The sequence below is a fragment of the Oncorhynchus keta genome, chromosome 2, assembly GCF_023373465.1.
Source record: "Oncorhynchus keta strain PuntledgeMale-10-30-2019 chromosome 2, Oket_V2, whole genome shotgun sequence".
Classification (NCBI taxonomy): Eukaryota; Metazoa; Chordata; class Actinopteri; order Salmoniformes; family Salmonidae; genus Oncorhynchus; species Oncorhynchus keta.
Window position 1 is genome coordinate 64,800,587 of NC_068422.1, and position 26,431 is coordinate 64,827,017.

Below are 26,431 nucleotides of genomic sequence, written 5' to 3' on the forward strand. Positions count from 1 at the left end.
GAAGGAGAGTGATGGAGTGCTGCATCAGATGACCTGGCCTCCGCAATCCCGACCTCAACCAAATTGAGATGGTTTGAGATGAGTTGGACAGCAGAGTGAAGGAAATGGGATGAGTTGGACCGCAGAGTGAAGGAAAAGCAGCCAACAAGTGCTCAACATATGTGGGAACTCCTCTAAGACTGTTGGAAAAGCATTCCAGGTGAAGCTGGTTGAGAGAATGCAAAGAGTGTGCAACGCTGTCATCAAGGCAAAGGGTGGCTATTTGAAGAATCTCAAATATAAAATCGATTTTGATTTGTTTAACACTTTTTTGGTTACTACATGATTACATGTGTTATTTCAAAGTTCTGATGTCTTCACTATTATTCTACAATGTAGAAAATAGTAAAAAAAAATAAAGAATAACCCTTGAATGAGTAGGTGTTCTAAAACATTTGAATGGTAGTGTATGTTTATAGTATCAATAGTTGTTATGTCCAGATTTGGAGTGATACATGACATAAATGACTGTCTTGGGTGATTCCTTTTACTGTGCCAAATAATCTAAATAGTTGAAAGACATTAGCTCTTAGAAATACTGGAAACGCACTATTGAAATACCCCAAACCCATTTGTTGAGTGTCACCAATGCAAACAATAACATTGAAAACCACTACTGAAAAACCTAGGTAATATATCACTAAGGACTTCCTTTAATCTGAATACAAACAATCCTTCTCTCTGTCTATCTTGTCAACAGCTGTTGAAAAAATACCTGGTTTGCTCACTCCAGTACACAATGAGCCTCCATTGTACCCTAAAGCCTGTCTCAACCTGAAATACCTGTTTAGATGGAGGCTGATAGCACACCTTCCTTATTCCATTTGCATGCGCCCAGCTTGGCTGTAAGGAGGCAGCGGTATCTTGTTGAACTTTATTCAACCCCTATAAATTATCAGAGTGTATCCTAATCCAACAAAAAATGTTCACTTGAACTACAAGAACTGTGACTGTGCATGTATTTCAGTATCAAAGCTTGTAAAGTAAAAATACAGTGTGCCAACTGAAATTTTTAAACTAGTCCTCACCCTTGTTTAAAAAACAGTTACTCATTCATCAGCACAGTCAGAGGGATAGTTCAGTGGGGCAGTTAGCTGAACGACCCACATTCAGTGTCAACAATAACAATTAAGGTAAAGACAGGCAGGAGTCTTGGGTGTGGTTAGCTTGCTACAGGCTAAGTGCTGGGCTGCTAGCCATTCCTCCAGGGACACTTATCAGCATGCCTACCCAGGCAATACTATGCACAAGTAACTTTTCACCTTACGCAAAGAAAGAGGAGTCAGGAGACTGTCAAAAAGGTGAGCGAGCATGGGTGCGCCATCTCTCTACAGGTGATGAAGCACAAGGAAGGAAACACAGACAGACAGGGTAAGGATATATTTTAGCACCTACCAGCATAAAATCCTTTTAGCCCTGGAATGTGGAGTCAGGTAGCATGTGTGAGGGATTTGTTTTCATCCCAATGACCCCACCCTTTCAGAAGGTAATGAGATTTTCAACAGTTTCTGCATGACACTCCACAGTGACATCACAACAGCTTTGAGAACTGGTTGAGAGTGCCTTGGGCCTCACACAGTTTGCTGTGTGAGCCTGGAGCCCTGCAATTGAGACAGCATGGGTCCTGTCTGGGTGCAGTGTTGCAGGGGTGCCATTTCATCTCAATACTTAAGAGTGTGGAGAGGAGGGGTAGAGTCACAGACACCCTCATGCCTGAAGCCGGGAAGCTTAATGTAGCTCTCCTGAAGACGGGAGGTCCCATCACCAGACATTCCAGGAAAACAAAAACCCAGGCACAACACAAGACAGGTCTTGTCTATCCCCAGCCCTGGCTGTTGCTCTAGACAAATCTGAACATGCTGTAAAGCTTGGGGCTGGTTAATCCGGGAAAGATAAGGATGGCTGGCTATTTAGAAACATGATTCCATAACCTAATCAGATTGTGGAGGTTATGCATGCATAAACATTTTATAGAGTTTACTTCCATCATCATGAAGTGATTTGAGAGACTAGTCAAGGATCATATCACCTCCACCCTACCCGACACCCTAGAGCCACTCAAATTCGCTTACCGCCCCAATAGGTCCACAGACAATGCAATCACAATCACAATACACACTGCCCTAACCCATCTGGACAAGTGGAATACCCATTTAAGAATGCTGTTCATCGATTACAGCTCAGCATTTAACACCATATTACCCTCCAAAATCGTCATTAAGCTCGAGACCCTGGGTCTTGACCCCGCCCTGTGCAACTGGGTCCTGGACTTTCTGACGGGCCGCCCCAAGTGGTGAGGGTAGGAAACAACATCTCCCCCGCTGATCCTCAACACTGGGGCCCCACAAGGGTGCATTCTCAGCCCTCTCCTGTATTCCCTGTTCACCCACGACTGCGTGGCTATGTACGCCTCCAACTCAATCATCAAGTTTGCAGATGACACTACAGTGGTAGGCTTGATTACCAAAACGAAGAGACGGCCTACAGGGAGGAGGTGAGGACCCTCGGAGCGTGGTGTCAGGAAAATAACCTCACACTGAACGTCAACAAAACAAAGGAGATGATCGTGAACTTCAGGAAACACCAGAGGGAGCATCCCCCTATCCACATCAACGGGACAGTAGTGGAGAAGGTGGAAAGTTAAGTTCCTCGCCGTACACATCACGGACAAACTGAAATGGTCCACCCACACAGACAGCGTTGTGAAGACGGCGCAGCAGCGCCTCTTCAACCTCAGGAGGCTGAAGAAATTTGGCTTGGCACCAAAAATACACAAACTTTTACAGATGCACAATCGAGAGCATCCTGTCGGGCTGTATCACCGCCTGGTTCGGCAACTGCTCCGCCCACAACCGTAAGGCTCTCCAGAGGGTAGTGAGGTCTGCACAACGCATCACCAGGGGCAAACTACCTGCCCTCCAGGACACCTACACCCCCCGATGTCACAGGAAGGCCAAAAAGATCATCAAGGACAACAACCACCCGAGCCACTGCCTGTTCACCCCGCTATCATCCAGAAGGTGAGGTCAGTACAGCTGCATCAAAGCTGGGACCGAGAGGCTGAAAAACAGCTTCTATCTCAAGGCCATCAGACTGCTAAACAGCCTTCACTAACATTGAGTGGCTGCTGTCAACATACTGACTCAAATCTCTAGCCACTTTAATAATAAAAAATGTAATGTAATAAATGTATCACGAGTCACTTTAAACAATGCCACTTTATATAATGTTTACATACCCTACATTACTCATCTCATATGTATATACTGTACACTATACCATCTACTGCATCTTGCCTATGCCGTTCGGCAATCTCTCATCCATATATTTATATGTACATATTCTTATTAATTCCTTTACAATTGTGTGTATAAGATAGTTGTTGTGAGATTGTTAGATTACTTGTTTGATATTACTGTACGGTCGGAACTAGAAGCACAACCATTTCGCTACACTCGCATTAGCATCTGCTAACCATTTGTAAGTGACCAATAAAATTGGATTTAATTTGATTTGAAAAGCCTCACTCCGCATGGATGGGCTTTTAAGGGCCGAAGGTGTCGAGAGGAAGTCACTTACTGGACAATGGAGGGATATTGGCTGATCACAGCATTTAAATTGATGTCCACTGACTACTTTAGGTCAATGGGTGAGATCATTAGGAATGTACAGTATACAATTACCAGAGTACTGCACATAGGCCTAAACTGAAAAAGTGTCATATCTCCAAAGAGCATTTCCCTTCAATCTTGATCCCTTGATCTTTGTGGGAGGGATTTAATAAGGATCTTGTCATGCTAGATCTTTGATGTGAATGAGCACAGAGACGAATGAGTGTGCTGGCTGCTACTGTGGAGACTAAATACAGGAAGAGTAGGTGTAATACAGAACCAGATCGCTTCTTTGAACATATAACTTACCCCTCCCCCACCGCCTCACCTTATTAACTGCTGTCGCCCAACAGGCTCTATCAGCCCTCTTTCAAAAACCACAAAACACAACAACAACATATAGAATTCATGATCAACACACTGTAGCTAGTTTGCTCTCTAGTTGGTAAAACTTGGCAGATGTGGATAACAAATGCTTAAAACTTTGTTGTATTAAGCCTAAGTGCCAAACATATCCCATTAGACGGATGGACAATCGTTAAAGATAGATGTACTATAATAAGCAAATGCTTTAATCAGGAGATGTACAAGTCTTTGCTAATTACAATGCTTTAAAAATGATTTCCTGAACGTTTTGCGTAGGTTTCAGCCTCTATCATTTCAATAGGGACAGTAAGGTCGAAACCATTTACATTCTTTACACATTGGTAAATAAATGACAGACTGCCCCTATAACCAACCAGCCTTGACAGAACCCTTCATGAGAAATCAGCTAGACTTGTTGAAACCATTGCGCATCTGCGGAAAAACCCTGTTCCATTCCTTCAAAATTATAATCTTTGATTCTTTAAAGTCATATGTAGAATAAGGGAGACAACATTCTTATGGAAAACCTGAAACAGTAAACTTTTTTAAATGAATAATTCAAGCTTCTTACAATTGTCATTCATGATTTTATACTCCCAAGGATTTTAAACAAAGCTTCAGTACTTCTTTAACCATTAGGCAATGTCTCTATCAGGATAGAATTCCCCAGAGATTTCCTGTTAACAATATGACCACATTAACAAGTCAGGGCACAGTCAGTCTCCCACCCATACAGAGTAAAATAAACCAATGAGATCCTGAATGTCAGACTGTGTAACGGGATGGCAGTCTAAATGCAAAATTAATACATAAAAAGTATTATCTCGTTAAAATATAGTCTACACTTTCACTCCTGTGAGACCATCTGAAGGGAATCTGTGAACTGAGCTCCAATTTTGCATTCAAAATGGATGGCCAATCCAATTAAGAGGAACATTAAAGTCCAATGTACTGGTGATGATGATATAATGAGCATTCAGTGACACACATGCAGTACTGAGTCTGGGAACTCTCTCCTAGAGCATCCTCACAGTCACGTGTTATAGCACAGTTTACTTTACCACACTCACTGGAGTATTTGTCCTTTGGGGTTAATATACAAGCACAGATAGGCACACAACCAAATAATGATTAACAAGATTCCCGTTGCCTCCTTTCCTCTTGGACTAAAGAGTTGGGAGTCTTCCTCCTAATTAGCACAAAGTCAAGTCCAGCTAGGGAGTGTAGTTCTGGATAATCTGTTATACATTCCAGCATAGATAAGGAAAACTGAAGTAAATACTGTCCTTCAGTGGAGGCGAAAACATGGTAACATTTACAAGGACGTCTCATATGAGACGTGAGTCTCACACAATGGATAAAAAGTGTATGATACGTCTATCTAGGACTGCAGTAGCAAATTACACTGTAGTGTGTTAATGTATTCATTATGAGCAAGAAGTTCAAATGATTTGTGATGTTCCGAGTCAGAAATGGGATGTAAAAGCCTAAAAATATATTCCATCAAACAATACGCCACAGTATCTATCTGCTGGGTCATGAAGTGAGGCATGTGATTAAGTCAGCTGTTAGATATGGACTTACATACCATGTCATTTCTGATTGACTGTTCATACTTACAAAACACAGACACGATTTGACTTATCATACAATACCAGCTGCTGTTTATTCAGTGGATCTATATAACACAAAGAAGGGAACTGGAAGAGAGAAGATAAGATCATAAAATTGCTTCTCACCATTTCCTACTTTCATGTCAAGTGACTGTGGAGCTGTGAGCATCAGATGATTTCTAAATAGAAGTTCTGATAACTGTCAAATGGTTTGAGTGGAGACAACTGGATTATATTTCATATGGTGTCATTTCCTCTTTTAACACCACTTTGTGTGAGGATAATTTCCTATTCCGAAACATCACAAACTGCTCAATATTACTTATAAAGCAAGTATAAAGCAATGCATTACTTGTCAATTGAATTATGGGACATACCGAGGTCTAGTCAGTGAGACTTACAAAACATGGCGGAAATAGAAACAGACAAAAAACAACATGGGGTAAAGAGATAATTAGATGTAAAAATACAGTAACTAATCATCTGAAGCGCTCTAATATAGAGCGCGAATTTATCACATTCGCACACGCCAATCTAAATTCTGCTGCTAACGTTACTGTCATGCTTTGCAGTTATCTATCCAGGAAGTATAGCTAATATAATAGTTAATAAGAACAATAATAGTAGAGCACGTGGTAAGCAAGTGGTAAGTGAATTTAAAACCAAAACAATATTTTCCACATTATCCATTGTTGTCAGACTTGACTTGTAACTTTTTACAGGGTAAATGCTAGTAGTTAGCGAGTTAACGTTAGTTGCCCCATGGCAAATGGGCCAGGTCCACAGGTTAGGTAGCTAGTAGCTCAACTACAGCATGCTTCTGACCTTTTCAAAACAGTTGTCGGAAATGTAATGGTAGCGTCAATTTACTCAACCAACTTGTTGGATTGCAGCTTTCTGTAGGCTATTTAGCAACATTATGCCGCGCACATGACCAACTCACCGGATGGCATGCAAAAGATCGTGGCTAGCTAACGTTAGCTCGTTTGAAAAACATGCTCTCATGTCCAAATACATCGTTTTTAACGGCCTCAGACATTCGTAGTTTGACTCTTTGTGATATCACTCAACATTTATTGAGAATAAAATGGGAATTCACTTACAGTGTTGTTGTTTTAGTGAAGACTAGTCAGGAGGGTTAACATCCAGTTTGGCTTTGTTATTTGAACTTTCGGCGCCATTGAAAACAGCATCAGTTCAATTGCAGTCAGTAGTTTTGTGCATAGGTTTTGTGCCTATACTTATGAAATTGGCAATCATGGATAAACAGGGGAGTGACTGCTAAAACCAATTTGGAGCTTATGATTATGCTAGCTTGCAATGTATACCTATATTGTGAATCATGAGTAGAAGCCATAAAAGTGAAGGAAGTGATGTTTGGATGTGGGTCACAAACTAATTACATTTGAAACTCATGATCCACAATATTATCTGTACTCGTAAGGTCACTGACTGAATGGATAAAGAAATATCTTGCATGTCATAGTTTCCCTTCCCTTTGGAACCCTCAAGCACTTTTATTTTCTCCAACAGGCCAGTCTCTCCATATCTGAATCATTTAATTGCTATTATATAGGTTACTTACTACCAAAGGTTAGGTCTATAGGACGTATTTAGTTCTACAAGGTGACACCATAGACTTATGAGTCAACTCACGTCATTCAACCATTGCTTCACAAGGCTGCTGGGAATCCAAAGCAAGAAGGGTCTGTAATGTTGATCTGCCACCATGTCTAGGGTGAGGATAATGGAGATGTGATAAAGAGGATGCATGGAGGAGTTCCTGCTGCAATTTTTCCTGTATTTGTTGCCAATCAGGTCCACAGAAAACCTCAGGGTAGCGGAGTAAAGCCCATCTATACATAATTTTTGTACTGATATGTTATGCTGACTGGAGATGTTTAGGCTACTCATTGTGATTATGTTTAGCTCAGTTGTGTAGGGCAGCCATGTAAACTACAGCAGTATGAGCGTTGAGGAGTAAAAGTGAGCTCAACATAAATAGTATTTAAGTACTATAAAGGTTTTATGAAATTGGGTTGTTTTTAATAAAGTGTCTCGTTCCCCAACTGGACAGGCTTTGGGATCATGCAGTCTGTGGTCAAACTAGCAAAATGAATGTTTCCTTTGAGAGAAGTGGTAGTGGTAGGATAGCACAGGGTCTCTCACATTGACACACAGCCTTTACTACAAGCTGAGGAAACATATGGTGAAGAATATCTACAGCATTTATTTCGACTAGGCTAAATGGAGTAATGGTATATGTTTTTTTTTTTTACCATGATTAATATAAATGTATTTATCAGTCATTTGTTAAAATGTAAAGTTTATTTTGACAAATTATAGCTTTTGACAAATATAGACAACTCTTGCTGACTGTGTTTGGTTTGAAACTATTTTGATCATGAAATGGAATGACTGACATCCGTGTTTGATCCTGAACTCTTCCACTCTTCCTCATCAGTGCTTCTCCTCTCGATCGGAATTCTCAAATTATTGTGAAATAATTTGGCACATAGGACCCTGCTCTGGGTTTCTGGATTATGACAATTTACCTGTGTTTCATAGGTGCGGGTATAAGGAGCCGTTCTCCTCCATGACCATACTTGGAGCGAGCGTATGGGCGAGGTCACCTGCCTGCACACGGCACTCACCAGAAACTACCTGCTGAAACTCATTCCTCCAATTTAACCGACAATCAAGAAGGCACACATTTGAACAAGAGAGACTTTTCCCCAATCTACGCGTAAACTGATTACTTTTTACTGTTGGTGGAACGACTATTCTGAAATAATTCAAAACAAATGGGGGCCTTTTGGTTCGTGGAGTTGGGGGTATTAACATTGTTTCTCCAGGTAAGATTTTTTGTGTCTACTCAGAAAGTAACATGCAATGTAGGCTACGCCATTTACTTGGTAACACTAATTTACAGATACTGATTCAGCCTAACGTTACTGATTCATTTTTCATGATTTGTTGGGTATATTTGTTTTAGCCAGCGTTGGTCGATTATTTAATTAACGTTACCAGGTTAACGCACCCGGATATTTGTTTTGCATTATTCTTGGCTTTTATTTATTTATACTTGTTCCACATTTCGCAGTAGGGTGCTGTGGTATTTGTAGAAGGTCAACAACAATAGTAATGAGTGGTAATTATGATAGTATAATAGCATTTAAGGTAATCTGGTGAATATTGATTTCATGACCTTGTAGTTGATTTATAAATAATAAAACTGAAGTTATTTGCTTTTTCCTTTTTGTAAGGCTTTCAATCCAGGGTCGTCGGAGTCAAAATGTCTGCCGGGTTTCAATTCAGAAATGTACATTTTCAAAGTTGAAAGAAATCACTTACAAAGTGGCCGGAGACTAGGAAAAGGTAAGAACTAACTTAATGGTAGCTTAAACGCTCTTAGCATATGACTGAGCAAAACATGTATAACGCCGCGTTCAAAACAACTGGGAACTCGGGGAAAAAATGATCTCCGACTGAAAGAAACATTTTGAACTGTCATCCAACAAAGAATTCCAACTCCGGTCTCTTTCAAGAGCTCAGACCTGAAGATCAATGGCGTCATGATTTCACCGGTATTTTTTCCCGAGTCGCAGTTTTGAATGCTCCATAAAGCCAACCATTTTTTTTTTAAATGGTGTCATCACTTCAGATTACATTTTAGTCTCTGCTTTGAATATTTCATTACACATTGATAAATGTTTATCCATTGTTCAATTGGAAGTATTAGGGTGTTTCAAGATTTGGGTTGGTCTCCCCTGATTCCTAATCAAACTGCCACCGTTCTACATTGTACAGACAAACCATTACTTTGCAAATATGGCATGGCACTGACCTTCCCCTGTTTTGTTAGTTTGTTTACGATAACATTGGTGTGTTGTCAGTCTAGCATTGGGACTAATGGAGGGATTTTGCACACCTTTGCTAAGAAAGCAACGTGTCACAATTGTGTGACCAATTTAGTAGGCTAGATTTGCATTATGGCTTTTAATTATGTTCTCATCAAGTTATGACCTAATTGAAGGCTGTTTTTGTCTTTGTAAAACGGTTGACTAGACAGGGTGAACTAATTGATGAGAAACTACCAGAGTTGTAGCATAACTGGGCGTGTAGGCACAACATCTGATCAGTAGAGTAAAACTGGTTAGACTTCCTGGAACAACTATTAGGCTGGCCTAGATTCCTCTGAATGACTTCTGACATCGATTGTCATTCACGTCAACTGACAGCATATGCGTTATTCATTTGTAGTATCAATAGGAAATGAGAAATCCCTTTGTGTAGCAACTTATTTCCCATGATCATGTTCCATGATTAGTACCCAATATTACAGTAATAAGGAGGTAGTCTTAGTCATTGCTTTACAACTATTCCCCCTCCCTTTGGGATATGTTACGGGAAGACGTCTACAGACTCTCAGTATAATCTACACTTGTCTCTTATGATACAGAAAGTTTGGTACTTTCATCTACATGTTGTGGCAAGGTCAGGAATCCATTCTAGTTTCACTCCTAACCCATAAGATTGACGTCAGTGTCTTGCTATTGTTGGGCAATATTATGCGGGTATAGCTAGGCCTGTGGGGATCATGAAATTGTCAGGTGGATATTTTCATGAAATTGTCAGGTGGATATTTTCATGCAACTAAGTGCTGTTCTGAACAGTGTGGTTCCATATGGGACTGATATGATAATCTCTAAACAAAGTGGGAATCTAAAGATGCAACAACTAGGATGGGTTCACTAATATAACTAAGATTGTGCCTTTTGGCTTCTCGACATTGAAAAACAGTTTATGAAAACCAATAAAACAGGAGAGAAATGCTGGTTTCAATGGCATATGAGGAAGTCTATATATAAAATAATTGCCTCCACGTTTATAAGATGGAATTTTGGCACGGCTGCTTTGAAGCAAGGTAAGACATGCCCCATAATATGGAGTAAAATGTTCGGGTTTCAAACATCAGTATTAAAATGCATAGGCCTACAGCCTCCAGCTCATATTGCAAAGTGGTTGAGACATGTGATAGCCTGCCTACCTTTTCTATACACTCGGCTGCAAAGGCAATAGAAAGCTGGGATCCTCTTATTAATCGTGGCCACCAAAAACATGTTTTTATCACACAATTGCATTTATAATTGTTGCGCAGTGACTAGCAGCATCCAGCTGTATTGCTGTCTGACAGGTGATATTTCCTCTCAAACTAGGCTCTATGCTGTGCATGTGTAATAAATAAGATGCATGATGACTAATGAATTAAAAACATCAGCAACAATTTACACTGAACAGAATAGAAATGCAACATGTAAACAATTAAAGATTTTACAGTTCATATTAGGAAATCAGTCAAAATAAATAAATTCATTAGGGGCTCCCGAGTGGCACAGTGGTTTAAGGCACTGCAACTCAGTGCTAGAGGAGTCACTATAGACCCTGGTTCGATTCCAGGCTGTATCACAACCGGGAGTCCCATTGGGAAGCGCACAATTGACCCAGAATCGTCCAGATTAGGGTTTGGCCCAGGGTAGGCCTTCATTGTAAATAAGAATTTGTTTTTAACTGACTCGCCTAGTTAAATAAATAAAAATAGTCCCTAATCTATGGATCTCAGATATGCATCTGGTCACAGATACCTAAGAAGGTAGGGGCGTGGATCAGAAAACAAGTCAGTATCTAGTGTGACCACCATTTGTGTCATGCAGCGCGTGACATCTCCTTCACATAGAGATGATCAGGCTGTTGATTGTGGCCTTTGGAATGTTGTCCCACTCATCTTCAATGGCTGTGTGATATTGGCCGGAACTTGAACAAGCTGTCGTACACCTCGACCCAGAGCATCCCATACATGTTCAATGGGTGACATGTTGGCCATCGAAGAACTGGGACATTTTCAGCATTCAGGAATTGTGTACAGATCCTTGGGACATGGGGTTGTGCGTTATCATGCTGAAACATGAGGTGATGGCGGCGGATGAATGACACGACTAGGGGCTTCAGGATCTTGCCATAGTATCTCTGTGCCTTTAAATTTCCATCGATAAAATGCAATTGTGTTTGTTGTCTGTAGCTTATGCCTGCCCGTACATAACCCCACCGCCACCATGGGGCACTCTGTTTACAATGTTGAACTGAACTGCTCGTCCACATGATGCCATACACACGGCCTGCCATCTGTCCGGTACAGTGGAAACCGGGATTAATCTGTGAAGAGAACACTTTTCCAGCATGACAGTGGCCATCGAAGGTGAGCATTTGCCCACTGAAGTCGGTTACAATGCGAACTGCAGTCAGGTCAAGACCCCAGTGAGGGCCATGAGCACACAGATGCGCTTCTCTTTTTGATTTTTTTTTTTTTTTTTTACTTTAAATAATTACCCCCCCAAAATGTGTAGTTTAAAACCATTGTTTTACAACTTTCCCCCCAATTTCGTGGTATCCAATTGGTAGTTAGTCTTGTCTCATTGCTGCAATTCCCATACGGATTGGGGAGAGGCGACGGTCTAGAGCTGTGCGTCCTCCGAAACACAACCCAACCAAGCCGGACTGCTTCTTGACACAGTGCCCACTTAACCCGGAAACCAGCCGCAACAATGTGTCGGCGGAAACACCATACACCTGGCGACCGTGTCGGCGTGCACTGTGTCCAGCCCACCCCAGTAGTCACTAGTGCGCGATTGAACAAGGACATCTCTGCCGGCCAAACCCTCCCCTAACCCGGGCGACGCTGGGCCGGTTGTGTGCTGCCCCATGGGTCTCCCGGTTGTGGCCGGCTGCAAAAGAGCCTGGACTCGAACCAGGATCTCTAGTGGCATAGCTAGCAACTACTACGCAGTGCCTTAGACCACTGTGCTACTTTTAAGGATAGATGAGCTTTTCTGAGATGGTTTCTGACAATTTGTGCAGAAATTCTTCAGTTGTGTAAACCTGCAGTTTCATCAACTATCCTGGTGGCTGGTCTCAAGACGATCCCGCAGATGAAGAAGCCGGATGTGGCGGTCATGGGCTGGCATGGTTACACGTGGTCTGCGGTTGTGAAGCAAGTTAGACGTACTGCCAAATTCTCTAAAATTATATTGGAGGTGGCTTATGGATGAGAAATTAACGTTCATTTCACTGCCAACAGCTCTGGTGGTCATTCCTCCAGTCAGCATGCCAATTGCACACTCTCAACTTGAGACATCTGTGGCATTTGGTTGTTACACAACGTCACATTTTAGTGGACTTCTATTGTCCCCAGCATAAGGTGCACTTGTGTAATGATCATGCTGATTAATCCACTTACTGATATGCCACACCTGTCAGGTGGATGGATTATCTTGGCAAAGGAGAATTCCTCACTAACAGGGATGTAAACAAATTTGTGTGGAATTTGAAGGAAATTAAGCTTTTTGTGTCTATGTAAAATTTCTGGACTCTTTTATTTCAGCTCATGAAACCAATACTTTAGCCATTGCTCTTAATATTTTTGTTCAGTATAATTCCTCTAAATTATACAAATTAAGCGACTGAGTATGGTAGGATTGTCGGTGTCAGGTACGCTGTATCTCAGAAGCGGCCGCCCTCCTGGGCTTTTCACACACACACACACACACACGCGCGTGTGTCTACGGTTTACGAGATTAGTGCGACAAACAAAAAAACATCAGTCAGCTGCAGTCCTGTGGGTCAAACAGTTCGTTGATGAGAGGGGTCGAAAGAGAGTTTGCACAGTTCTTGACAAACAGGCGGGCCACAACCATGGAACATGACAGAGTTCCGTTTACTTGCGTGGCCTGCACAGTCCCCAGACCTCAACCCAATAGAACATCTTTGGGATGAGATGGAACGGGCTGTTGGCAGCATGAATATACTGCCGTCCAATCTGCAGCACCTGTGTGATGCCATTGCGTCAGTATGGACCAATATCCCTGTGGAATGTTTTTTGACACCTTGTAGAATGCCCCAAACAATTCAGGCTGTTCTGGAGGAAAATGGGGTCCACCTGTGTAGCTACTTTTCTCAGTGAAACTTACTTTTCTCTGGTAAAATGCAAGCTTAATTTCAAGCAAAACATTAAGAAATGTAGCTGGCTGTATTCTTTCTGTGATGCATTTGAAATATATGATGGCAGTGCATCGTTTTTGCCCAAAAGTCCTTGCTTTTTCATTGTAAGCTCATTTACTTATATTTTAACTTTTTTAAATTTTACCTTTATTTAACCAGGCAAGTCAGTTAAGAACATATTCTTATTTTCAATGACGGCCTGGGAACAGTGGGTTAACTGCCTGTTCAGGGGCAGAACGACAGATTTGTACCTTGTCAGCTCGGGGGTTTGAACTCGCAACCTTCCGGTTACTAGTCCAACGCTCTAACCACTAGGCTACGCTGCTAGCCAAATAGTGTTGCACTTCTGTCATCTGTTCAAAATGAAGCAATTTTCTGTCTCGTGACACTTTTGTGTAAAGGAAAACTATAGTTGCACGCCCCATGCTCAGTCTATTGGAGCAAAAAAAAAAGTTTTTTGTTTTGATGGTCTGAGTTTTGAAAATGCAAGTTTCTGAAATCTAAAGTGACCCCTGATGCGACTAAAGGCTATTCATTATTTGAAAAAGTTGCACAAAATAGCTTCTCAGGCTGCACATGTTCTCTCAAGTGATCATATTTTCACCCATCAGATTATTCTCAATTTAATATTGTCTTTACTAATATGTATAATTAGTTTTAATTTAGAATGGTTTATCAAATTGACAGGGGGAAAAAGACATGTCATCCGTATGCACTAGAAATGCGACTGGAGCGTTGAGTCATGATAATCTCCACTTAGCCCCCTCCTGTACTTCCTGTTCACCCATGACTATGTGGCCAGACACGTCTCCAACAGCAGAATCGAGTTTGCAGACGACAACAGTGTTAGGCCTGATTTACCAACAATGACTAGACAGCTATTTGTAAAACAAATGTTTTTGTGACAGGTGGCCTGATTATTTATTGCTCTGCACTTGATCTTTACCACCTACAGCTTTCTTTAATTTGTTCAAGACTGTTGACAACCACCTTCTGGCCTAAAGAGTGGTAGTTGCTGTACCTCTACCTACCTGATTCTCTAGTACCGAACTATCAATAGGATAAGCAGAAGTGTGTGTGTGTACTGTGGCATACTACAATTCAGTTTTACTTCTCAAACCCACCTTTTCTTGTTTTTGTGTAGTTACAGAGTTTCGGCATAACATCTAGCTAGTTCATTAGGGTTCTAAATGGATATGTTTTATGGGCAGTCTAGGCCTAAATGAAAACTACAGAAAGATGTGAGAGGAAAAACAGAATTGTAGGGCCTTAAATACTATTTTGTTAACATAATAGGGGCATAATGAGCCACTCACACCTGAGTGACTCAGACCTCTTTTGTAGAGCTAGGTCTATGCCTCCGGATGTTTAGAAGTAGTAATGTGAAACCAGGGGCTGCTGCCCACCTGTCCTTGAGTCTTAACCCAGGGCTTGTCAACTCTGCTTTTTCTCTGTCCACACAGGATGATTATGGTAGACCACTTGTATACAATGACAGCTTCATCTCTACCTGGTATATAAGTTGCACAGTACTAGTTGTACATGTAATGTTCGTTACATGAGGATATGGGTCAATTTACTCCTTTGCAAGTCAGACATGTTGGAGATTTTTACATTATGCAGGGCTTATTATTTGTACAATGTCTTTGCAGCAGATCAGAATTGTGCTCATGAGGTGATTTAGGCCTAGCTTTCTTTTTTAGAAGGCCATTTTACTGCTTTGTTACTATGAACAGTATTCCATTCATAAACTGCCACCAGACTCACTCAGTAAATGTATCTAGAAAGTACTGATGGAATAGGGCTTTTTGTTATGAATTTGAGATTAAAGCAACAGTGCTTTAAATATGCTCCTATTGTTGAATCACAACCACATATGAATTATGGTTGTGATATTTTTAAAATGATATCTTCTGACCACCTTTTCAGTGGTTTTTGACGACTGCACCAGCCGCACCAGCTTTCTCTTTCACTCCGAGGATTCACGCTTCAAAGTAGATGGCGACGGGACGCTGAAACTGAAGAGGGGGGTGACTCTGCATAATGGGCATAAGGAGTTCTATGTCTCTACCCAGTCCAAGGGCAAGAAGATCACAGTTCCAGTCAGAGTGCTGCATGAGGCCAGACACGGCCACCACCATCACCATGAGATGACCACCCAGCCCCAGGTAAATGACTGGTCAAATTAACATTGACTATGCTGTCCTCTAGTGGATAGATGGGCATTGAAACAGATTTTATTTTTATTTTTTCAGGTCAATTGACATTTGCTGGCAGTTTTTGTAAAAAAATATTTGTTTTATTTTAGTGCCTGTAAGCCAAACCATAGACTTGATATTTCATGGTTTTTGTTTCAATTCCACAGCCCGGATCAAGTCTGTCTCTACCTGTTCTGAACTTCCCCAATTCTTCAGGAGGTCTGAAAAGAAGGAAGAGGGACTGGGTCATTCCTCCCATCAACTTCCCAGAGAATGGCCGAGGCCCGTTCCCAAAACATATGGTGCAGGTAAGTGTCTTGTAGTTTAAGGATTGTTCTTGCATTTCTCCAATATCAGTGTTGGACATTTTGTAATTGACGTGAACATTATCATCCTTGTAAACCAGATCAGGTCCAACAGTGATAAAGAGGTGAAGATCCTGTACAGCATCACTGGTCCTGGGGCTGACCAACCTCCTGTGGGACTCTTCACTGTGGACAAAAACTCGGGGTTTCTCTATGTGACCCAGCCTTTGGACAGGGAGAAAAAAGACACATACGTTGTGCGTTTTGTGTATCCTAATTTTCTTCCCTTGACTTAATTGAAAACTGATTTATATGTAGTTTTAAACTATTTGTTACTCCTCTCTGTAGCTCCTAGCCCATGCTGTTGCAGTGGGTGCAGGTACGGCTGAGGAACCCATGGATATCATTGTGAAAGTCATCGACATGAATGACAACAAACCTGTATTTACCCAAGATCCATTTATGGGAACAGTTCCTGAAGCATCAAAACCAGGTATGTTGTTCACACACACTGTATTTACAATACTTAATGATGTGATGTTTAAGGAAAATACTGCTAGGATGATTCTGCAATTTTTTTCACTCTGTTCAGGTGATGAGGTCATGCAGGTAACAGCCACTGATGCTGATGAGGAGGGCTCTGCCAATTCTGATGTCAGATACACCATTCTCAGTCAGGAGCCTCCACTACCAAGCCCTAACATGTTTGTCATCAACCCTGTGACCGGAATGATTCGGGTTAACGCAGCTGGGTTGGACAGAGAGGTTGGTCTCTTTTCAAATCGGTAGTCTTGTTGATAATTTATTCATTGTGTACATTCTACATGTGTTACGTTTGTGATTTAGTTTACTACTTAATTTGTTTCAGAATATTCTTAAATATACTTTGGAAATCCAAGCTGCCGATTTGGAGGGAACTGGCCTTACCAGCTTTGGCAAAGCCATCATTACAGTAACAGACAGCAATGACAATGCGCCACAGTTTGTGACGCCTTCGGTAAGCACATTTGTGAAGACAACATTTCAAATTGAAGCCTTAACCATGTTAACGCATAATGGAATTGCCCTTTGTTGCTTTATAATCATGCTTCTCTCCTTTGCAGTACACCGTGTCAGTCCCAGAGAATAAAGTGGATGCCTTGGTGGTGAAAATGCCAGTGACTGATGGGGATGATCCTCACTCCTCTGCCTGGGCCACCACCTTCAAGATAGTTGACGGGGACCCTCAAGGCCTTTTCAATGTGAGCACAGGTCCTAGCAAGCTGGAAGGCATCATCACGACAGCAAAGGTATGTTGAAATCCTCTCCTTTAGATGTATTTGAGCTGCGACTTTGGAGGTGTAGCAGAAGCAGCCTGTCACTAGCTTTTTAGCTTCTACTCTAGAATGGTATCCTGTAGAAAGCAATTTGCACTCCCCTTAGTAATTTATTTGGACAGTGAAGCTGAAATTTAATTTGGCTCTATACATTTTTTTTTTTTTTTTTGAGATTCAATGTTTCATATGAGGCGACAGTACACAATATCACTTTTTTTTGAGAGAGTATTTTCATACATATCGCCCCCGCAGGAGGCCTTTTGCCTTTGGTAGGCCATCATGGTAAATAAGAATTTGTGCTTAACTGTCTTGCCTAGTTAAATACATTTTTTTTAAAACTTTTTTTTAATACATTTTAGAAATTAAAGTACTTTGTTTCTAGTCCCCCTATTTTGAAGGTGTCTTAAGTATTTGGACAAATTCACTAATGACAGAAACATTATATTAAGCAGCACATTCATGAGAGGCTTAAAATCCAATTATAATACACAAGTAGTGTGAAATGCACAACCCTCCAACCATCGACGAGAGGATGATTTAAGGTCTACATGTACACTACAAGCAACATGTGCGTATCACCAACTTGTGCGTATCGCTCTCGTGCAGCAATGTTTGCAAACACAAATGCGTCGGTACATAATGTATTGTCATTTTGGAGTCTCTTTTATTGTAAATAAGAATGTTTCTAAACACCTACATTCATGTGGATGCCACCATTTTATTATGGATAATCATGAATGACTCTTGAATCACGATGAGTGAGTTCGAGGGATAAGTATCATACCCCCAAAAAATGTTTATTGGTAATGGTGGGGGTATGATCTTTCTCACTACTCATTATTCACGATTTCATTCAGGATTATCCATAATCATGGTAGCATCCACATCAATGTAAAATGCATCAGAAGCATATTCTTATTTACCATTCATTTCTATTGGGCACAACAATCTGAAAACAAATTGAAAATGCGTCCAGGAAGTTTGTAGCCGCAAGCTTGATGTAGTCATTGCGTGCTAGGAATATGAAACCAAATACTAAACTTTTGACTACTTTTAATACACTGTGAATTTCTCCAAATAGGGGTGACTAGATGCATAAAGTGTTTTTATTTATAAATGGATATTTATATGAAACATTTGATCTAAAATGCTGGAGTATAGAGCCAAATTAAGTTCGGGCTACACTGTCCAAATAAATATGTAGGGGAGTGTATGCTTGTAGATATAAACACCATTATCCTAATTCTATAATGTCTGAAGGATTCCTATTCTGATGGGCTTTTCTGTTCTTTCATCACAGCCGCTTGACTTTGAGAAGAACAACAAGTACACTCTGCTGGTCACTGTGGCAAATGAAGTCCCATTTGCCGTTCCCCTGCCCACCTCCACTGCTACTGTTATAGTGAATGTGGAGGATGTGAATGAAGCTCCAGTCTTCAGTCCAGTGGAGAAGATGATCAAAAAATCTGAGGACCTCCCTATTGACAGTGACCTGGTTCTGTACACCGCCACAGACCCAGACACTGCAAGGAATCAGAAAGTCACGTAAGATTAGAACTTCACTTACAATTTATTATATTTTTTGTAAGATTTGAAGAGGATAATTTTGACAACTCAACAGGTTGTAAGCAATGCATATATTCATTTTTGTACATTTACTACACAGATACAAGATACGCAATGATGTTGCTGGATGGCTCAGTATCAACAAAGACACTGGGCTGATCAAAGTCAAGAGCCTCATGGACAGAGAATCCACTTTTGTCCAAGACAACAAATACTCTGTTGTTGTTCTGGGCACTGACAACGGTATTTCAATTAGCCCTTTCTCTAATATTAACTGTTAATAATATTTCAAGTTTAGAAGAGGACCACAACCTAAACTTGACTTTTTGAGTGACAGTGCTCTAATTTGGATTTGCAGATGAAATCCCAGCAACTGGCACTGGCACCCTTATCATAGAGCTGGAGGATGTGAATGACAACCCTCCAACCATTGACGAGAGGATGATTAAGGTCTGCAACAAGGAGTCCTCCCCACAGCTGCTGTCAATCACTGATAAAGACGGCGCGGGCTTCGCTGCTCCATACACAGTACAGCTTCAGGGGTCGTCCCTTTCGAACTGGACTGCCAGAATGAATGACACAAGTATGCATTGATTTTTCCCAGAACTACAGTACTACCCCCCTTTAAAACAACCGCATTGTTTGACGTTAAAGTTTTCCATTTCAGAAACGGGCATTATCCTGACACTGAAGACTATGTTGGACAGTGGAGATTACACGGTTGTCCTGAGAGTGTCTGACATCCAGGGCCTGCACCAGGAGAGCACCATCCAGGCCTCTGTGTGTGACTGCAAAGGAGCTGATGTCCAGTGCACCGATAAAGCTGTGGCAGGCTTCGGCCTCTCTAGCATTCTGGGAATTCTAGGAGCCATTTTACTACTCCTATGTAAGTTGTTCATTTGTTTAACCCGGCACTGAAGTGTTTGGTCATTGCTGTCCTTGAAGCATATATGTGTAGATAACACACTTGCACTTCATTGTGTATTGAGGCCCTGTGTGTTTGTTGTGCTCCAGTGTTGTCTCTTCTGCTGCTCATGTTCCTGAGGAAGAGAGGTGGTGAGAAGAAGGAGCCTCTGCTACAGGAGGACGATGTCAGGGACAACATCTACTACTATGACGAGGAGGGAGGTGGCGAGGATGACCAGGTGAGGGAAGAGCACACCAGACTAGGGCTGCGGTTCAGCCTTCTAAGACACACCCTCGTCCACTCACCTTCGCCTTATGCCCTTGGGGTAATCCCCGTCGCAGTCTTGGAGGGCGGTTCAAATGACTAGCCAAGCAATGGAAGTTTGCAATGTAAGCCCCTCAGCCCTTGTTTTTAGTTGCGTTTGCAAGTGTATAATTATGTTCTCTCCGGGGACTGAAACTCCCCATAATTCAATCTGCTAAGAAAAGTCGGCGAACACTTAAACAACATCCATGGAGAAGTCAACCTACAAGTGTAAGTAAAAACAAATGCAAATAAGTTAGAAATTGTGCTACTAATGCAAACGATGACTGAAAAACATCTCGTAAATGTTTTTTTTGGTTTGGTTATCTTTTGGAAATTGTAGAAATAAAACATTTTCCAGTTCCAGCTAGGCAGCCTAATGTTATCTAATTAATTTGCTAGCTTTCATACAGTAGGTATATTAATAATGATATATTTAATGAGTAGACATGCACTCATAATTGACTGTAGTGCATATAAAGCTACCGGCGGCTAAAAACACCATCGCGGGATGAACGAGTGATGAATTTCCGGCAAGGGTGGTCAATTTTTTTTTTTTTAATCATTCCTTCTACCCTTGCCCTGCAGGTGTACATTCGTCAGATGTCATCAGAAGTGTCCACTTAATTTGAGAGCTGAGGGGTTAGGGTGTGTGTCTTAAGTGTTTGGACTGCAGCCTAGCTCAGAACAAGCCCACTAGGCTCTCCCATCTCCCAAGTGTCAATTTATTATTGGGATATGCAATAACACATCTGTGTCTTTTGATTTATTTAACCAGGTAGGCTAGTTGAGAGTTCTCATTTGCAACTGCGACTTGGCCAAGATAAAGCAAAGCAGTTTGACATGCAACACAGTTACACATGGAATAAACAAACACACCATCAATAATACAGTAGGAAAATCTATATACAGCATGATCTTGTAATATAATGCGTGTCTGTACACCTTTCCACCTTCAGGATTTCGACTTGAGTGTCCTGCACAGAGGTCTGGATAACCGTCCTGATGTTTTCCGTAATGACATCGCTCCAACCATGGCCCGGCCAGAGTATCGCCCACGACCCGCCAACCCAGCCGACATTGGCAACTTCATTGATGATGTGAGTAAAGTCTTGAACTGATTAATCATGTGAGTGGAATGCACAGTTAATATCATATCAATGTCTTCTGGGGATGATTTGTCATTCAAGTAACTGGATTTGACATGGATAATGTCAGTTTATGCTTGTTTAGAATTTGTGCTGTATATTCACAAAGGTGGTAAAATGTAATCTTTCTGTTGACCAGAACCTGAAGGCAGCTGACAACGACCCCACTGCTCCTCCCTACGACTCCCTCCTGGTGTTTGACTATGAAGGAGGTGGCTCTGAGGCCGGTTCCCTCAGCTCCCTCAACTCCTCCAGCTCAGGAGACGACCAGGACTACGACCTCCTTCAACAGTGGGGCCCGCGCTTCAAAAAGCTGTCTGACATGTACGGAGGAGGAGAGGATTGAGAAGTCAGTCAGCCTCTCAACCTTTTTGCTTGGAGAGTGTCCGGTTCTCCACACTTGGGTCTGTAGACTGAAGACACTTCCTTACTTTATTTCCCCCTTTTGTGTGTTTCGGGCACATTTACAGTTTGATTTGTGCAGACGAGGGAACATTTTAGAGAATTGTCTTCAATGCTCGTCTTCAGCATGGGGAGGGTGGCTCACTCTTGGCTCTGCACTGGCAAGATGTTGACATGGGTTTTACACAATTCAGCAGTGCTTTCTAATGGACTCTTAACAACCCCAGATTGTACTTGAATTTAATATGCATTGTTTGCTGGTTCTTGCTTCCATGTTGGTGTCGTATCATAAAGTTTCTATAAAGACTATACTTTGGCATGAAATGTAAGTTACTTGAAATCCAAATCAGCCTTAGGATTGTTTTTTTGTTAGCTGAGATTAATTATCAAGCTCAAACGCTTTTTAAAACATGTAAGTTTGGGTGTTTGTATTCCTTTTCATTTTAATCATATTAAATGTTTATTTTTGTTTCTTTATTTGCTTCTGAAGAAGCACACTTGTGAATTCTGTTTTTTATAAAGGATATCCCTTTGGTACATTGATGGCCATGTGAATAGTATTATTAAATAAATTACAACGTCTTTTTTTTATTTGAGCTAAATTATTCAAATTCACAGATGAGGCACTAGATGGCAATGATTGAATGACACGGGTCTGGGTCAATGAATGATTGCATTGCCTTGTTCCACAGAACAGATTGTACAAGTTATATTTAAGCAATAATATACCGTGGCTAAGGGCTGTTGAGCACAATACAACGCGGAGTGCCTGGACACAGCCCTTAACCGTGGTATACTGACCATATACCACAAACCCCAGAGGTGCCTAATTGCTATTACAAACTGGTTACCAATGTAATTAGAGCAGTAAAATAAATATTTTTGTCATGCCTGTGGTATACGGACTGATATACTACAGCTATCAGAGATACTCTTAATGATTGGCTATGAAAAGCCAACTGACATTTACTGCTGAGGTGCTGACCTGTTGCAACCTCGACAACCACTGATTATTATTTGACATCTATGAACATTTGAGCATCTTGGCCATGTTCTGTTATCTCCACCCGGCACAGCCAGAAGAGGACTGGCCACCCCTCATAGTCTGGTTCCTCTCTAGGTTTCTTCCTAGGTTCTGGGCTTTCTAGGGAGTTTTTCCTAGCCACCGTGCTTCTACACCTGCATTGATTGCTGTTTGGTGTTTTAGGCTGGGTTTCTGTACAGCACTATGCGATATCAGCTGATGTAAGATGGGCTTTATAAATTGATTTGATCAGCCAATCAGCAGGGCTTGAACCACCCAGTTTATAATGTGTCTAGAATCACATGTACACGAATCTTTGGCTAAAGTAGCCTATAATCTCCATTAGAAACTGGGTGGTTCTAGCCCTGAATGCTGATTGGCTGACAGCCATGGTCTATCAGACTATACCATAGGTAATACCATATGTATTTTTTCTGCTCTAATTACGTTGGTAACCAGTTTATAAACAAGATAGAACTGCCAAAGGGGGCAGTGTTGCAATCTACTGAAAAGAAAGCCTGCAGAGTTCTGTCCTACTATCCAGGTCTGTACCCAAACAATTTGAACTTTTAAAAATCCACCTCTCTAAAAACAAGTCTCTCACTGTTGCCGCCTGCTGTAGACCACCCTCTGCCCCCAGCTGTGCTCTGGACACCATATGTGAACCGATTGCTCCCCATTTATCTTCAGAGCTCGTGCTGCTAGGCGACCTAAACTGGAACATGCTTAACACCCCAGCCATCCTACAATCTAAACTTGATGCCCTCAATCTCACATAAATGATCAATGAACCTACCAGGTACCTCCCCAAAGCTGTAAACACGGGCACCCTCATGGATATCATCCTAACCAACTTGCCCTCTAAATACACCTCTGCTGTCTTCAACCAAGATCTCAGCGATCACTGCCTCATTGCCTGCATCCGTAATGGGTCAGCGGTCAAACGACCTCCACTCATCACTGTCAAACGCTCCCTCAAACACTTCAGCGAGCAGGCCTTTCTAATCGACCTGGAAGGATATTGATCTCATCCCGTCAGTAGAGGATGCCTGGTTATTTTTTTTAAATGACTTCCGAACCATCTTAAATAAGCATGCCCCATTCAAGAAAAGTAGAACCAGGAACAGATATAGCCCTTGGTTCTCCCCAGACCTGACTGCCCTTAACCAACACAAAAACATCCTATGGCGTTCTGCATTAGCATCGAACAGCCCCCGTGATATGCAGCTTTTCAGGGAAGCTAGAAACCAATATACACAGGCAGTTGGAAAAGCCAAGGTTAGCTTTTTCAAGCAAAAATTTGCTTCCTGCAACACTAACTCAAAAAAGTTCTGGGACACTGTAAAGTCCATGGAGAATAAGAACACCTCCTCCCAGCTGCCCACTGCACTGAAGATAGGAAACACTGTCACCACTGATAAATCCACTATAATTGAGAATTTCAATAAGCATTTTTCTACGGCTGGCCATGCTTTCCACCTGGCTACTCCTACCCCGGTCAACAGCACTGCACCCCCCACAGCAACTCGCCCAAGCCTTCCCCATTTCTCCTTCTCCGATATCTTAACCGCCATCGATAAGAAACATTATTGTGCAGCCATATTCATTGATCTGGCCAAGGCTTTCGACTCTCTCAATCACCTCATCGGCAGACTCGACAGCCTTGTTTCTCAAATGATTGCCTCGCCTGGTTCACCAACTAATTCTCTGATAGAGTTCAGTGTGTCAAATCTGAAGGTAAGTTGTCCGCACCTCTGGCAGTCTCTATGGGGGTGCCACAGGGTTAAATTCTTGGACCAACTCTCTTTTCTGTATGCATCAATGATGTTGCTCTTGCTGCTGGTGAGTCTCTAATCCACCTCTATGCAGAAGACACCATTCTGTATACTTCCGGCCCTTCTTTGGACACTGTGTTAACAACCCTCCAGGCAAGCTTCAATGCCATACAACTCTCCTTCCGTGGCCTCCAATTACTCTTAAATACAAGTAAAACTAAATGCATGCTCTTCAACCGATCGCTGCCTGCACCTGCCCGCCTGTCCAACATCACTACTCAGGACGGCTCTGACTTACGTAGACAACTACAAATACCTAGGTGTCTGGTTAGACTGTAAACTCTCCTTCCAGACCCACATCAAACATCTCCAATCCAAAGTTAAATCTAGAATTGGCTTCCTATTTCGCAACAAAGCATCCTTCACACATGCTGCCAAACATACCCTTGTAAAACTGACCATCCTACCGATCCTCGACTTTGGCGATGTCATTTACAAAATAGCCTCCAATACCCTACTCATCAAATTGGATGCAGTCTATCACAGTGCCATCCGTTTTGTCACCAAAGCCCCATATACTACCCACCATTGCGACCTGTACTCTCTCGTTGGCTGGCCCTCGCTTCATACTCGTCGCCAAACCCACTGGCTCCAGGTCATCTACAAGATGCTGCTATGTAAAGTCCCCCCTTATCTCAGCTCGCTGGTCACCATAGCATCACCCACCTGTAGCACGCGCTCCAGCAGGTTTATCTCTCTGGTCACCCCCAAAACCAATTCTTTCTTTGGCCGCCTCTCCTTCCAGTTCTCTGCTGCCAATGGCTGGAACGAACTACAAAATCTCGGAAACTGGAAACACTTATCTCCCTCACTAGCTTTAAGCACCAGCTGTCAGAGCAGCTCACAGATTACTGCACCTGTACATCACCCATCTATAATTTAGCCCAAACAACTACCTCTTTCCCTACTGTATTTATTTTATTTATTTATTTTGCTCCTTTGCACCCCATTATTTTTATTTTTACTTTGCACATTCTTCCACTGCAAATCTACTATTCCAGTGTTTTACTTGCTATATTGTATTTACTTTGCCACCATGGCCTTTTTTTGCCTTTAACTCGCTTATCTCACCTCATTTGCTCACATCATATATAGACTTGTTTCTATTGTATTATTGACTGTATGTTTGTTTTACTCCATGTGTAACTAACTCTGTGTTGTTGTATGTGTCGAACTGCTTTGCTTTATCTTGGCCATGTCGCAATTGTAAATGAGAACTTGTTCTCAACTTGCCTACCTGGTTAAATAAAGGTGAAATAAAAATAAAATAAATTAAATAATAGCAATAAGGCACCTCGGGCGTTTGTGGTATATGGCCTGTATCCAGGCACTCGTTGTGCATAAGAACCCCTTAGCCATTGGCCATATACCACATTATTGCTTACATACGCTTTTTTTAAACATGTTAAATAAAAATATTTGTTTTCTCTTACACTTTAGAAGTAGGTGGTTAAGGTCAGTATATTCTTAATTTGTTTTTCTACACAATGAACTGCTCAAGGAAGTGAATAGTTACACACCATCGTAAAAAAAAAGCTTTCAGTCCTCCACACCAATGACCTCCCCTCCTTGACCGGTAGTTCGGCTGCTTCAATAGGACGCACTTCACGGAATGGAAAATGACAGGTCTGGGAATGCGCTTTGTTTCCTAAGCTTTCAAATGAGACATGGAAAGAAACTGAGAATAATAGACGAGGAACCTCTCTCGAAACACTTCAAATCTGTATTTCTATACAAGTAAGC

The 26,431-nt window shown here is 41.7% G+C and overlaps 1 protein-coding gene across 1 annotated transcript; it reads left to right on the forward strand.

Annotated features, from left to right (window-relative positions):
• The first annotated feature begins 8,217 nt into the window (after positions 1-8,217).
• LOC118358657 (B-cadherin-like) lies at positions 8,218-22,411 on the forward strand. Its single transcript, XM_035736604.2, has 16 exons — positions 8,218-8,484; positions 8,896-9,007; positions 15,614-15,852; positions 16,050-16,190; positions 16,289-16,444; positions 16,536-16,680; positions 16,780-16,952; positions 17,056-17,184; positions 17,291-17,476; positions 18,804-19,048; positions 19,170-19,312; positions 19,428-19,652; positions 19,737-19,955; positions 20,084-20,214; positions 21,239-21,379; positions 21,567-22,411. Exons 1-16 carry the CDS (start codon positions 8,434-8,436, stop codon positions 21,771-21,773), a joined length of 2,643 nt encoding a protein of 880 aa, XP_035592497.1. The 5' UTR covers positions 8,218-8,433; the 3' UTR covers positions 21,774-22,411.
• Positions 22,412-26,431: the final 4,020 nt, after the last annotated feature.